General features: G+C 46.5%; 1 protein-coding gene across 2 annotated transcripts in view; it reads right to left on the reverse strand.

The window, feature by feature from the left end:
• The window catches only part of HM13 (histocompatibility minor 13), a 37930-nt gene that overhangs the window by 10109 nt on the left and 14788 nt on the right, over positions 1-13033 (reverse strand). For both annotated transcript variants that reach the window (XM_087928794.1, XM_087928793.1), the window contains exons 4-9: positions 10828-10916; positions 7516-7601; positions 5781-5906; positions 4056-4113; positions 2804-2887; positions 1089-1125 (exon numbers count right to left, since the gene is read on the reverse strand). In XM_087928794.1, the coding sequence (XP_087784920.1) occupies positions 1089-1125; positions 2804-2887; positions 4056-4113; positions 5781-5906; positions 7516-7601; positions 10828-10916 (480 nt within the window). The remainder of the gene's footprint in view (positions 1-1088; positions 1126-2803; positions 2888-4055; positions 4114-5780; positions 5907-7515; positions 7602-10827; positions 10917-13033) is intronic.

Here is a 13033-nt window from a genome sequence, read left to right on the forward strand (position 1 = left end):
TTCGTGCCACAAGTTTTTCCAGAAATACCGGAAGTCACGAAACGGGCCTAGTTTTCAGCCTGCAAAAGCCTTCCTGAAGCCTCCGGGAGGGTGAAAATGGCCTCAAACTGGCCAAATATTAGCTCTGGGGCGCGCACATGCGCAGTGAGGTAAGGTTGCCTGCCGCTCGCGTGCCCGTCACAAATGGCTCTGCGTGCCGCCTGTGGCACAAATGCCATAGGTTCGCCATCACGGGTATAGGATCTCCTGCTTGGACAGGGGGCTGGACTAGATGACCTCTGCAAAAATCAGCTGTGAGGCGCATAATGCAGGTAAGGGGGCAGCGGGGGTGGGTGGGTGGGGATTGCGTGTGCATGCGTAGGGGCGTGGGGGGGGAGCATTGCCTTCTGGGTGCTGGCACGCGAGCGCAAGCATGCAAGCGTGCGCATTTTGGGCACAGGAGCCCCAAAAGGTTAGCCACCACTGCCTTATACCCATTTCAAACAAATGCTTCTTCAATCTTCTTCAATGCCCCCGTGATGGGAGCACCCCAAAACTTCTGGAAGGTAAGCCATCCCACTTTGATTAATTAACAGAATTAAAGGTTAGAAGGCACCTTGGAGGTCATCTAGTCTAATCCCTTTGTCCAAGTAGGAGATCCTATACCCATTTCACACAAATGGTTGTTCAATCTCTTCTTAAAAACCTCCAGGGATGAAGCACCCACAACTTCTGGTGGCAAGCAGTTCCACTGGTTAATTGTTCCGGGAAATATCTCCTTAGTTCTAGGTTGCTTCTTTCCTTGTTCAGTTTCCATCCATTTTATCTTCTCTGGCCTACAGGTGCTTTTGAAAATAGCTTGACCCCCTTCCTCCTCTCTGGGGCAGCCCCTCAAGTATTGGAAGGCTGCTCTCCTGTCTCCCCTGGTCCTTCTCTTCCCTAGACTAGCCAGGCCCAGTTCCTGCAACCGTTCATCATATGTTTGAGCCTCCAGTCCCCTAATCCTCTTTGTTGCTCTCAACCCAACTTTTTTCTGGTCTTTATCCATATAATGCGGGAAAAGGGGGGGGGGGGATTCTTCAATTGGCAAGTTGTAGCAAAGGATTTACCTGATATCAAAGCGCAAGAGAAGAGCGATGAAGATACCTGGAGGGGGAAGAAGTGGGACAAAGTCACCTTGAATCTAACATTTTTAGTCCAGTTTTACAAGTCTTTTTCCCACCAGTCAGCCAGTGAGCCTCATTCCGATTAGCCACAGCGCCCCCTTGTGACTAAAAATGCAGGCGCTCCTTGACTTAGAAACAACTTAGAAATTATGAAGCCCGACGTTAGACAAGTCAAGTGAGTTTTGCCTCGATTTACGACTTTGCCTGCCGCGGTTCTTAAGGGAAAGGAAAAAAGGAAAGGAAAGGAAAGGAAAGGAGAGGAGAGGAGAGGAGAGGAGAGGAAAGGAAAGGAGAGAGGAAGGAAAGGAAAGGAGAGGAAGGAAAGGAGAGGAGAGGGAGAGGAGAGGAGGAGGAGAGGAAAGGAGAGGAGAGGAAAGGAGAGGAGAGGAAAGGAGAGGAGAGGAAGGAAAGGAGAGGAAAGGAGAGGAGAGGAAGGAAAGGAGAGGAGAGGAAAGGAGAGGAAAGGAAAGGAAAGGAGAGGAAAGGAAAGGAAAGGAAAGGAAAGGAGAGGAGAGGAGGAGAGGAGAGGAGAGGAGAGGAGAGGAGAGGAGAGGAAGGAGAGAAGGAAAGGAAAGGAGAGGAGAGAGAGGAGAGGAGAGGAGAGGAAAGGAGAGGAAAGGAGAGGAGAGGAAAGGAAAGGAGAGGAGAGGAAGGAAAGGAGAGGAGAGGGAGGAGAGGAGAGGAGAGGAAAGGAAAGGAAAGGAAAGGAAAGGAAGGAGAGGAGAGGAGAGGAAAGGAGAGGAGAGGAAGGAAAGGAGAGGAGAGGAGAGGAGAGGAGAGGAAAGGAAAGGAAAGGAAAGAAGGAAGGAAGGAAAGGAGAGGAGGAAGAAAAGAAGAAAGAAAGAAAAAGAAAGAAGTGTGGGAGAGAAAAGGAAGAAAGAAGGAGTGTGGTGGGAGAGAAAGAAGGAAGGAAAGAAGAGGGAAAGAAAGGTGGAGAGAGAAGGAAGGAAGGAAAGAGAGAAAAAGAAAGGAAGGAAGGTAGGAGAGAAAGAAGAAAGGAGTGTGGGAGAGAGAAGGAAGGAAGGAAAGAAGAAAGAGAAAAAGAAAGGTGGGAGAGAAGGAAGAAATGAAGGAGAGAAAAAGAGAAAAAGAAAGGAAGGAAGGAAGGAAGGTGGGAGAGAAGGAAGGAAAGAGAGAAAAAGAGAAAAAGAAAGGAAGGTAGGAGAGAAAGAAGGAAGGAATGTAGGAGAGGAGGAAGAAAAGAAGAAAGAAAGAAAAAGAAAGAAGTGTGGGAGAGAAAGGAAGAAGGAAGGAGTGCGGTGGGAGAGAAAGAAGGAAGGAAAGAAGAGGGAAAGAAAGGTGGGAGAGAAGGAAGGAAAGAGAGAAAAAGAAAGGAAGGAAGGTGGGAGAGAAAGAAGAAAGGAGTGTGGGAGAGAGAAGGAAGGAAGGAAAGAAGAAAGAAAGAGAAAAAGAAAGCTGGGAGAGAAGGAAGAAAGGAAGGAGAGAGAAAAAAAGAGAAAAAGAAAGGAAGGAAGGAAGGAAGGTGGGAGAGAAAGAAAGAAGTGTGGGAAAGAAGGACGGAAGGGAGGAAGGAATGTGGGAGAGGAGAGAAAGAGAAAGAAAGAAAGAAAGAAAGAAAGAAAGAAAGAAAGAAAGAAAGAAAGAAAGAAAGAAAGAAAATTAATTTACCCCAACCCTTATATTATAGCATTCCTTACCGGGAATGACAATGTCTCCTAAGCCCAGCATGGCGAAGTTGTCGGCTTCCAGGCCCTTCTCCAGCAGATCCTGGGGGAAAACCACTGCAGGGGAAGAAGAGGGAAAATAAATGGTGGTGGTGAGGAAGACCAATGGAAAAACGCCGGGCCCATTTCGGGCAGAGGAGCCCCTGGAACAGGCACAAAAGCTGTTAGGAATGTAAGTCACCTAACAGTTGGGTTGGAAAATATATAAACCAGGATAGACATTTTACATACAGCTTGTATGTAAACATTATAAATATTTATGTAAGTATTGATTATTATTTTTTATAAAAAAAGAGCAACTTTTACCCCAAATCAGGCAAAGAAGGCAGGCAGATTGAGTTGCTCACAGAATCACAGATTCATTCAGAGATCTATCTGTCTGCTATCCGCTAGCTCAGTCTGTCACATAACATTTGCTTGCCGTGAGTCTGCACTGAATAAGAGAACCTTCAGTCCTAAGGGAGGTTCGGCTGTGCTTAAAAGCAGAGCCGAAGGTCTAAAGACTAGCTAGAAAGCAAAAAATCCAACCATTTCCTGCTTCCTAGCTAATCTAAATCTCCTGGCACAGCAGAGCAGTTGATGGTCAGAAAAATAAGCAATTTGGCAGGAAAGTTTGCCAGGTAAGGAGTGAGTGGGCGGGGAGGGTTCTCGCGGGCCATGTGGGCGGCGCAACCTTGTGTTCCCAAGCAGCCTGGATTGATTGCTTTGGAGGGGGTGCTCTGGGGTGAGATTTCTCTGCAGCCCACCAAAATTTTCTCATGCGCCCCACGGGTTGGCAACTGCTGCCTTAAAGTATTTCTTCCTTTTTTTCTCCTCCCAATGATCAGCTGTTTTGTTGATCAATGATCAGCTGTTCCAATGATCAGCTGTACTGGGATCCCCCTCGCTGTCTTACTGCTTCACCCAGGAGGCTTCCCTGAAACCCAGGAGGCAAAAAGGGGCGTGCAGGGGTGGGCTGGGGTGCTGCTCCCCACCCCCGCGCTCCGGTTTTGCCTTCCTGGGCCCAGGGAAGCCTTTTGGAGCAAAAACATCCCCCCAAAAGCCTTCCCTGAAGCCCAGGAGGCAAAAAAAAAAAAGAAAGAAAGATAAAGGGAAAAAAAGAAGCCACGCCCACCCAGGTATATGGCCACACCCCTAGCCACGCGCTCTAGCCACGCCCACAGAACTGGTTGTTAAAAATTTTGAATCCCACTCCTGGGAGTGGGGGCTTTTGTTAGCTACTCACGTTTGATGGGGGCTTCGAATGACTTGGCCACGGTCACCATCACGTTGGTGCCAAAGACCTAGGGAAGAGGAATTAAAGAAGAGGGGTGACCGGCAGGCGGCAATCCACCAGATGAAGCGTATTTGCAAGAGAGTCTCGTTTTCTGTTGTTCTTCTGAGCGTTCTGGAGTCATGAGCTCTTGTGAAGGTTGAGTAGAGCAAAGAATGGACCGGAGGTTGAGCTTCACAGGCCTCAAGAGTGGAGGTCCTCACATGCCGACCGCCCTCCCCAATTCATGGTTCCCACATTCCCAATCCGTTCCTTTTCTCTGGGCACCACCGAAACTCTTCTCCGTTACACCTCAACACCTTTTTTTAAATCCAGACCAGGTGACTTTCCAAAGGCAGGTAGGCCCCGAACAAGGAGTTGGATTAAGGAGAAGCTCCTGCAAACTATGTATGAGTCAGTGAGTTCTAGTCCCGCCTTAGGCATGAAAGCCAGCTGGGTGACTTTGGGCCAATCCCAGGAGACGGTGAGTTCTAGTCCCTCCTTAGGCATGAAAGCCAGCTGGGGACTTTGGGCCAATCCCAGGAGACGGTGAGTTCTAGTCCCTCCTTAGGCATGAAAGCCAGCTGGGGGACTTTGGGCCAATCCCCAGGAGACGGTGAGTTCTAGTCCCGCCTTAGGCATGAAAGCCAGCTGGGTGACTTTGGGCCAATCCCCAGAAGACGGTGAGTTCTAGTCCCTCCTTAGGCATGAAAGCCAGCTGGGTGACTTTGGGCCAATCCCCAGGAGACGGTGAGTTCTAGTCCCGCCTTAGGCATGAAAGCCAGCTGGGGACTTTGGGCCAATCCCAGGAGACGGTGAGTTCTAGTCCTCCTTAGGCATGAAAGCCAGCTGGGGACTTTGGGCCAATCCCCAGGAGACGGTGAGTTCTAGTCCCGCCTTAGGCATGAAAGCCAGCTGGGTGACTTTGGGCCAATCCCCAGAAGACGGTGAGTTCTAGTCCCTCCTTAGGCATGAAAGCCAGCTGGGTGACTTTGGGCCAATCCCCAGGGAGACGGTGAGTTCTAGTCCCGCCTTAGGCATGAAAGCCAGGTGGGTGACTTTGGGCCAATCCCCAGGAGACGGTGAGTTCTAGTCCCGCCTTAGGCATGAAAGACAGCTGGGTGACTTTGGGCCAATCCCCAGGAGTCAGTGAGTTCTAGTCCTGCCTTAGGCATGAAAGACAGCTGGGTGACTTTGGGCCAATCCCCAGGAGACGGTGAGTTCTAGTCCCGCCTTAGGCATGAAAGATAGCTGGGTGACTTTGGGCCAATCCCCAGGAGTCAGTGAGTTCTAGTCCTGCCTTAGGCATGAAAGATAGCTGGGTGACTTTGGGCCAACCACCAGGAGACGGTGAGTTCTAGTCCTGCCTTAGGCGTGAAAGCCAACTGGGTGACTTTGGGCCAATCACCAGGAGACAGTGAGTTCTAGTCCTGCCTTAGGCATGACAGCCGGCTGGGTGACTTTGGGCCAATCACCAGGAGACAGTGAGTTCTAGTCCCGCCTTAGGCATGAAAGCTGGCTGGGGGTGACTCTGGGCCAGCTCCTCTTTCTCAGTCCAACCCACCTTACAGGATTGTTGTTGTGGGGAAAATGCACCCACCATCTTGAGAGGCTGATAGAAATAACGAAAAAGTGGCAGGATGAAAAGCGAAGGATATTGCCCGGAGGATCTGCCGAGCCTGGGAACCAACCGCTTACCCAAAAGACATCGTAGATGAAGAGGCCTCCAAGGAGGATGCAACCCGTGCTGACGTTGTTTAAGTGCAGCAGTTCCACCCCGTTGAGGGAGAAGGCCAGGCCGAAGAGGTTGTTGGCAATCCAGTGCTGGAAGAAAAAGGACGACGGTTGTGAGCAGCACTTACTGACCCCACAACCCACATCCTTAGTTGGGAGAGCAATCCCAGAGCTTTGGTTCTGCAGATCTTCCTGTCTGCAGCCTGCCCAAGCTGCCCGGCCTCAGAATAACAAGAGTTGGAAGGGACCTTGGAGGTCTTCTAGTCCAACCCCTTCTCAAGCAGGAAAACCCTACACCGCTTCAGACAAACAGCTCTCCAGTCTCTTCTTAAAATACTCCAGGGTTGGAAGCGCCCACAACTTCTGTTCCACTGGTTAATTGTCCTCGCTGTTAAGGAAGTTTCTCCTTAATTCTAGATTGCTTCTCTCCTTCATTAATTTCCATCCATTATTCCTTGTCTGGCCTTCATGATGCTTTGGGAAAAAAAATGACCATCTGCTCTTTGTGGCAGCCGCTCAAATATTGGAAGACCACTCTCACGTTACCTCTATTCCTTCTTTTCATTAGATTAGACATAGATAGATAGATAGATAGATAGATAGATAGATAGATAGATAGATAGATAGATAAACCTGAGAACAACGAAATAAGGTGCTCTCATACAACTGAACAACAACCAAAAGACATATACAATAACAATGTAAAACAAATAACAGTTAAAAACTGTACAACCAGGATATATATATGTTAAGACCACCAGATTCATAACTCTGCATTTAACCCGATCACAGCACTTGGGTAAAAGCTATGTTTAAATCTCCTTGTCCTGGCTTTCAGCACTCTATATCCAGTTCAGCAACCGTTCTTCTTCGTATGTTTTAGCCTCCAGTCCCCTAATCCTCTCGGTCTAGAGCAGGGGTGTCCGACCTTGGCAACTTTAAGACTTGTGGACTTCAAACTCTCAGAATTCCTCAGCCAGCTTTGCTGGGAGTTGAAGTCCACAAGTCTTAAAGTTGCCAAGGTTGGACACCCCTGGTCTAGAGCCTCAACATTAATTTTTTTTGGTGGTATTGTGGTGACCAAAACTGGACGCAGAATTCCAGGTGTGGCCTCACCAAGGCCTTATAAAGTGGTCTCAACATTTCATGTCATTTTGATTCTATCCCTCTGTTGATGCAGCCTAGAACTGGGTTGGCTTTTTTGGCAGCTGCAGCGCACGGCTGGCTCAGATTTAAGTGATTGTCCAGTAAGACTCCAAGATCCCTCTCACAGTTACTACTGTTGAGTGACTTATATCACCTGTGCATTTGGTTTTTCTTTCTTTCTTTTTTAAAGTAAAATTTTTATTTTTATAACAACAATAAAACAAACAAATAAAGCCTTTTTTCTGTTCATCGGTGTGTCAGTCCGGTATACATTTCTTTATGCACATAATAACATCACCGTACATATTTCACTTATATTTATGATCATTCTAATCAGTATTTTATATCACATATAATATCACTTATTATATTAGCCTTAAGATTATATTTATTGACTTTCAATAATATATTTCGCATTCATTTTCTTACTCTGTCTCAACATCTTTTTTATATCGTGGCAACCAAAACTGGATACACTATTCCAAGTGGAAATATCCAGGGATTATAAAGTGCTATTAAACATTCCAGCTGCCTCGCCAGCAGGTCAGCCTACCTTCCTCAGCAGGTACCAGACACCCACAACGCTGCTCAAGGCCAGGCAGAAAAGATCCTTGGTGTCAAACTCGTAGTTCACAATCTCTGCAATGAGACAGAAAATGCCATTTTCACGGACACAAGTGTGAGGCGAAGCTGGCCTACCTAAAGACGAAGGAGGCACATAAGGAAGGTGAGGGGTGGAAAAATCAGGGATCTTGTTTAAAAGACCCCCTTGGGAGACAGATAAGAAGCAACTGAATCCCTAAGGTGGAGAGGTCTCTAAACTTGGCAACTTTAATACTTGTGGACTTCAACTGCCACTTGGCAACTTTAAGATTTGTTGAAGTCCACAAGTCTTAAAGTGGCCAAAGTTGGCTGAGGAATTCTGGGAGTTGAAGTCCATAAGTCTTAAAGAGGCCAAGGTTGGCTAAGGAATTCTGGGAGTTGAAGTCCACAAGTCTTAAAGAGGCCAAGGTTGGCTGAGGAATTCTGGGAGTTGAAGTCCTCAAGTCTTAAAGAGGCCAAGGTTGGCTGAGGAATTCTGGGAGTTGAAGTCCTCAAGTCTTAAAGAGGCCAAAGTTGGCTGAGGAATTCTGGGAGTTGAAGTCCATAAGTCTTAAAGAGGCCAAAGTTGGCTAAGGAATTCTGGGAGTTGAACTCCACAAGTCTTAAAGAGGCCAAGGTTGGCTGAGGAATTCTGGGAGTTGAAGTCCTCAAGTCTTAAAGAGGCCAAGGTTGGCTGAGGAATTCTGGGAGTTGAAGTCCACAAGCCTTAAAGTGGCCAAAGTTGGCTGAGGAATTCTGGGAGTTGATGTCTTCAAGTCTTAAAGTGGCCAAAGTTGGCTGAGGAATTCTGGGAGTTGATGTTTTCAAGTCTTAAAGTGGCCAATGTTGGCTGAGGAATTCTGGGAGTTGAAGTCCACAAGTCTTAAAGTGGCCAAAGTTGGCTGAGGAATTCTGGGAGTTGAAGTCCACAAGCCTTAAAGAGGCCAAGGTTGGCTGAGGAATTCTGGGAGTTGAAGTCCTCAAGTCTTAAAGTGGCCAAAGTTGGCTGAGGAATTCTGGGAGTTGAAATCCTCAAGTCTTAAAGTGGCCAAGGTTGGCTGAGGAATTCTGGGAGTTGAAGTCCTCAAGTCTTAAAGTGGCCAAGGTTGGCTGAGGAATTCTGGGAATTGAAGTCCACAAGTCCTAAAGTTGCTAAGTTTGGGGACCCCTGCCCTAAGGAAATGAGGGAAAAACATCAGTTGAACCAAATAAAAGGAAGCTGGGCTTGAGCCTATGGGAGACCCTCCCTCAAATCCCACCAACAGCTGCCAGACTTGTCAATCAACAAGGCAAGAGTAGCTGCCTGACTCCATCAATTTACAAAGAAACGGGGAGAGGGAGGAGTTATTATCTTTGAAATATATTTATCGGTATTCAACTCGAGAGGACAATCTATGCATATGTCTGTTTCGGGTTTTTTTTTTTCTTTCTTTTTCCGAACTTTCTGAGTAGTTTTGTCAAGTTTTGCTTTTGTAATTTTTTTCTCTTGTGGGGGGGCGTTGTATTTTAATGTTTTTAATATAAAATAATGGAGTAACAAAAAGAAAAAGAAAGGAATTTGGGAGATTAAAAAGGGACCGGAAAACCGCCCACATTTCCAGTTTTTATGGATCCAAATTTAGGGGTGTCCATCGCTCTGGTTGGTATCTGCCCATCTAGTTGTGGAGGACTTGAGTTAAGGATGGATGAGTGTGTGAGCGTGTGTGAGAGAGAGCGTGTATAAATGCATATCAGGTAAAGGTAAAAGTTCCCCTCGCACATCCGTGCTACTCGTTCCCAGCTCTAGGGGGCGCTGCTCATCTCCGTTACAAAGCTGAAGAGCCAAGCGCTGTCCAAAGACGTCTCCGTGGTCGTCAGGTGGCCGGCAGGACTAAATGCCGAAGGCGCACAGAACGCTGTTCCCTTCCCGCCAAAGGGGTCCCTATTTTTCTACTTGCACTTTTTACATGCTTTCGAACCGCTAGGCTGGCAGAAGCCGGGACAAGGAACGGGAGCTCCCTCCGTGATGCGACGCTGGGGGTTCGAACCGCCAAACTGACCACCTTTCTGATCGAAAAGCTCAGCATCTTAGCCACTGAGCCACCCGTGTCCCTTATGTATGCATGTATGTGTATATAAAGGAGAGAGTAACGTTATTTGACCAAGTGAGATTGGACACCCAAGGAATTTGTCTCCAGTGCATAAGCTGTCAGAATGCATACAACAACAAAGGGATAGGTCATAAATCATAGATGCAATCATTAATCATAAGATATAACAGTTTATAAAAGATGAGAAGGATAATAGCAATACAGCTGAACTACATGGGTAAGTATCCTGTGCTGTGGGGCTTTGGTGTGCAGCAGAGTGATGGCACAGGGCAAAAAATATCTTCATGTCTTATTGTTTGGCATGCAATGCCAGAAAGGTGGAGAGATAGACAGACAGTTTAGATAGATGGACAGATAGATCAGAGATAGATGGATAAATAGAGATAGATGGATGGACGGATGAATAGAGAGATGGATAGAGATGGATGGATGGATGGATGGATGGATGGATGGATGGATGGATGGATGGATGTAGACAGATGGGTGGATGGACAGATAGAGATGGATGGATGGATGGATAGAGATGGATGGATGGACAGATAGAGATGGATGGATGGATGGATAAATTAGAGATAGATGGATAGATAGAGATGGATGGATGGATAAATTAAGAGATGGATGGATGGATGGATGGATGGATGGACAGATAGAGATGGATGGATGGATGGATAAATTAGAGATAGATGGATGGATAAATTGATAAGAGAGATGGATGGACAGATAGATAAGAGAGATGGATGGACAGATAGATGAGAGAGATGGATGGACAGATAGATAAGAGAGATGGATGGACAGATAGATAGATAAATAGATAGAGATAGATGGATGGATGGATAAATTAGAGATAGATGGATGGATAAATTGATAAGAGAGATGGATGGACAGATAGATAAGAGAGATGGATGGACAGATAGATAGATAAATAGACAGAGATAGATGGATGGATGGATAAATTAGAGATGGATGGATGGACAGGCAGGGAGGCAGGCAGGCATGGATGGACAGACAGACATAAAGAAATCGTAACTAATGAAGTTTTGCTGTTCTTTTAAATCCACTCATTGGCCCCAATACAACACAGCCAGGAGAGATGCCGAAAGCATTGGTTGTATGGCAGTACACAAGCAGACACACAAGGCAGGATTCACAGAGAAGATTCTCCAAGCTTTGGCTGAAGAAGGGAGCAAACTTACCTTCCTTTGCTTCTCCGGAGCCTTGAGTAAAAAGGAGTTGATACTGCTTGTTGGGAAAGTTGGCTGGGAAAAATTTATTCATCATGGGGCTGAAATGAGACCGGAAGGAAGAAGAAGGAAAAGTGAAAAAAAGAAGGGAAGGATGACATGGTTTTAAAAGAAACCACAACCAAGAAAGGCAGCTGTATGGAAGGAAAATCAAAACCCCACGAAAATACCTTTATAAAGCTAAATAAAGGAGTACCAAATAGTTAGAGCTGTGTTTCTCAACCTCAGGCACTTTAAAGTGGGTGGACTTCAACACCCAGAATTCCCCAACCAGCATGCGAATAAATGTTGAGATGGGTGGCCTTCAATTCCTAGAATTCCTCAGCCAGCATGCGAATAAATTTCAAAATGGCTAGACTTCAACACCCAGAATTTCCCCAGTCATCATGTAAATAAATTTTGAAATGGCTGGACTTCAACTCCCAGAATTCCTCAATCAGCATGCAAATAAATTTCAAAATGGCTGGACTTCAACAGCCAAAATTCCCCAGTCAGCATGCAAATAAATTTCAAAATGGCTGGACTTCAACAGCCAAAATTTCCCCAGCCATCATGCAAATAAATTTCAAAATGGATGGACTTCAACACCCAGAATTCCTTTGTCAGCATGCAAATAAACATTAATATGGACTTCAACTCCCAGAATTCCTTTGTCAGCATGCTAACCTAGCTGAGGTTGTAAAACACAAGTTTAGAAACACGGAAACCGGAAGCCATCAATGATGCAGTCAGATCTGAGTTAATTTAGCCACTATTTATTAAGAAAATTTATAGGGTTGCCCAATTCACTCCAGGTGACTGTGAGCACCTTACTGTGGACGACCCCAAATACAAACCCCCAGAAAACCCTCCCAGGCCCCTGGATGACAATCTAACCAGCCACTTGATGTATCATTATGGGGTCCCCCCACCTCCCCCACCCCATGGCAAAACCAGGTCCTTGGGGGGCTTTTTAGAGTGTCACGGACAGAGTGTGTCTGCAGGGATGATATTCCATAGAGAGGGAGCCACCACGGAGAAGGTCCTTCTTTGGGATCCCACCAGATGGGCCTCCTGAAGAGGAAGGGGCCTATAACATCTCCCACCTCCCCGCTCTGGTGGGTAACTGGGAAAGGAGGAGTCCTTCAAATAACCCAGCTTTAAGCCACGGAGGGATTTAAAGGTGACAACCCAGTACCTGGAATTGAACCCCCGGAAGCAAATCGGTACCCAATAAACATTGCTTCTAGAGGGGTTTTGAAGCACCTGAAGGCAGGTCAGGAAGCAATGGGTGGAAAACTCATCCAGGAGAGAAGCAACCTGGAACTAAGGAGGAATTTCCTGACAAGTGAGGACAATTAACCAGTGGAACTGCTTGCTACTGGAAGTTGTGGGTGCTCCTACACTGGAGGTTTTTAAGAGATGGAACCTCCATTTGTCTGAAATGGTATAGAGTTTCTTGCCTGAGCAGGGGGTTGGACTAAATGACCCTCCAAGGTCCCTTCCAACTCCGTTAGTCTGTAGGTCTATAACGGTCTCCTGCTTGAGCGGGAGGTTGGAATAGATGACCTCCAGGGTCCCTTCCAACTCTTGTCATTACGTATTCTATTATTAATTTACAATCAACCTTTTGACTTGAAATTCTCCAGGAAAAAAAAGCCGTTTTAGCCTCATCCCCGCAGCTGGGTCAGAGGATGCAAGGCCGAACACTCCCCAAATTCTGTTCCAGGATTGCCAATAAACAAGCTTTCATTAATTTTGTCTGAAATGGGATAGGCCAGGTTTCCTGCCTAAGCAGGGGGTTGGACTAGAAGACTTTCGAGGTCCTTTCCAACTCTGTTCTGTTCTGTTCTGTTCTATTAATCATATAAACTAGACCTCACAAGGTAACCCTTCGTTTTCTGGTTGTTAAGGCACGGCAGTGGGTGGAACTGAGCAAGTCCACATTAAACCTTCTTTGGCACTTGGAGATCAAAACGAAGGTTTGTTTTGTTTCTTAAACTCTTTTTTAAGAGGCTGGGAGTCTTTTGTTTTCAACAGGGAAAGCTGGCCTCAGAAGAGGGCAGATGTTCTCCACCCACAGGTAAATATTCTCATTTGTGTGTAAAGGAGAGGAAGCTCTGTGAGCAGCTGAATGCCCATTTCCCATCTGATAAGGCAGTTAACTATTAAACTGAAG

The sequence above is a fragment of the Pseudonaja textilis genome, chromosome 3 (assembly GCF_049901715.1).
Source record: "Pseudonaja textilis isolate UNSWEBS1 chromosome 3, rPseTex1.2, whole genome shotgun sequence".
NCBI lineage: Eukaryota > Metazoa > Chordata > Lepidosauria > Squamata > Elapidae > Pseudonaja > Pseudonaja textilis.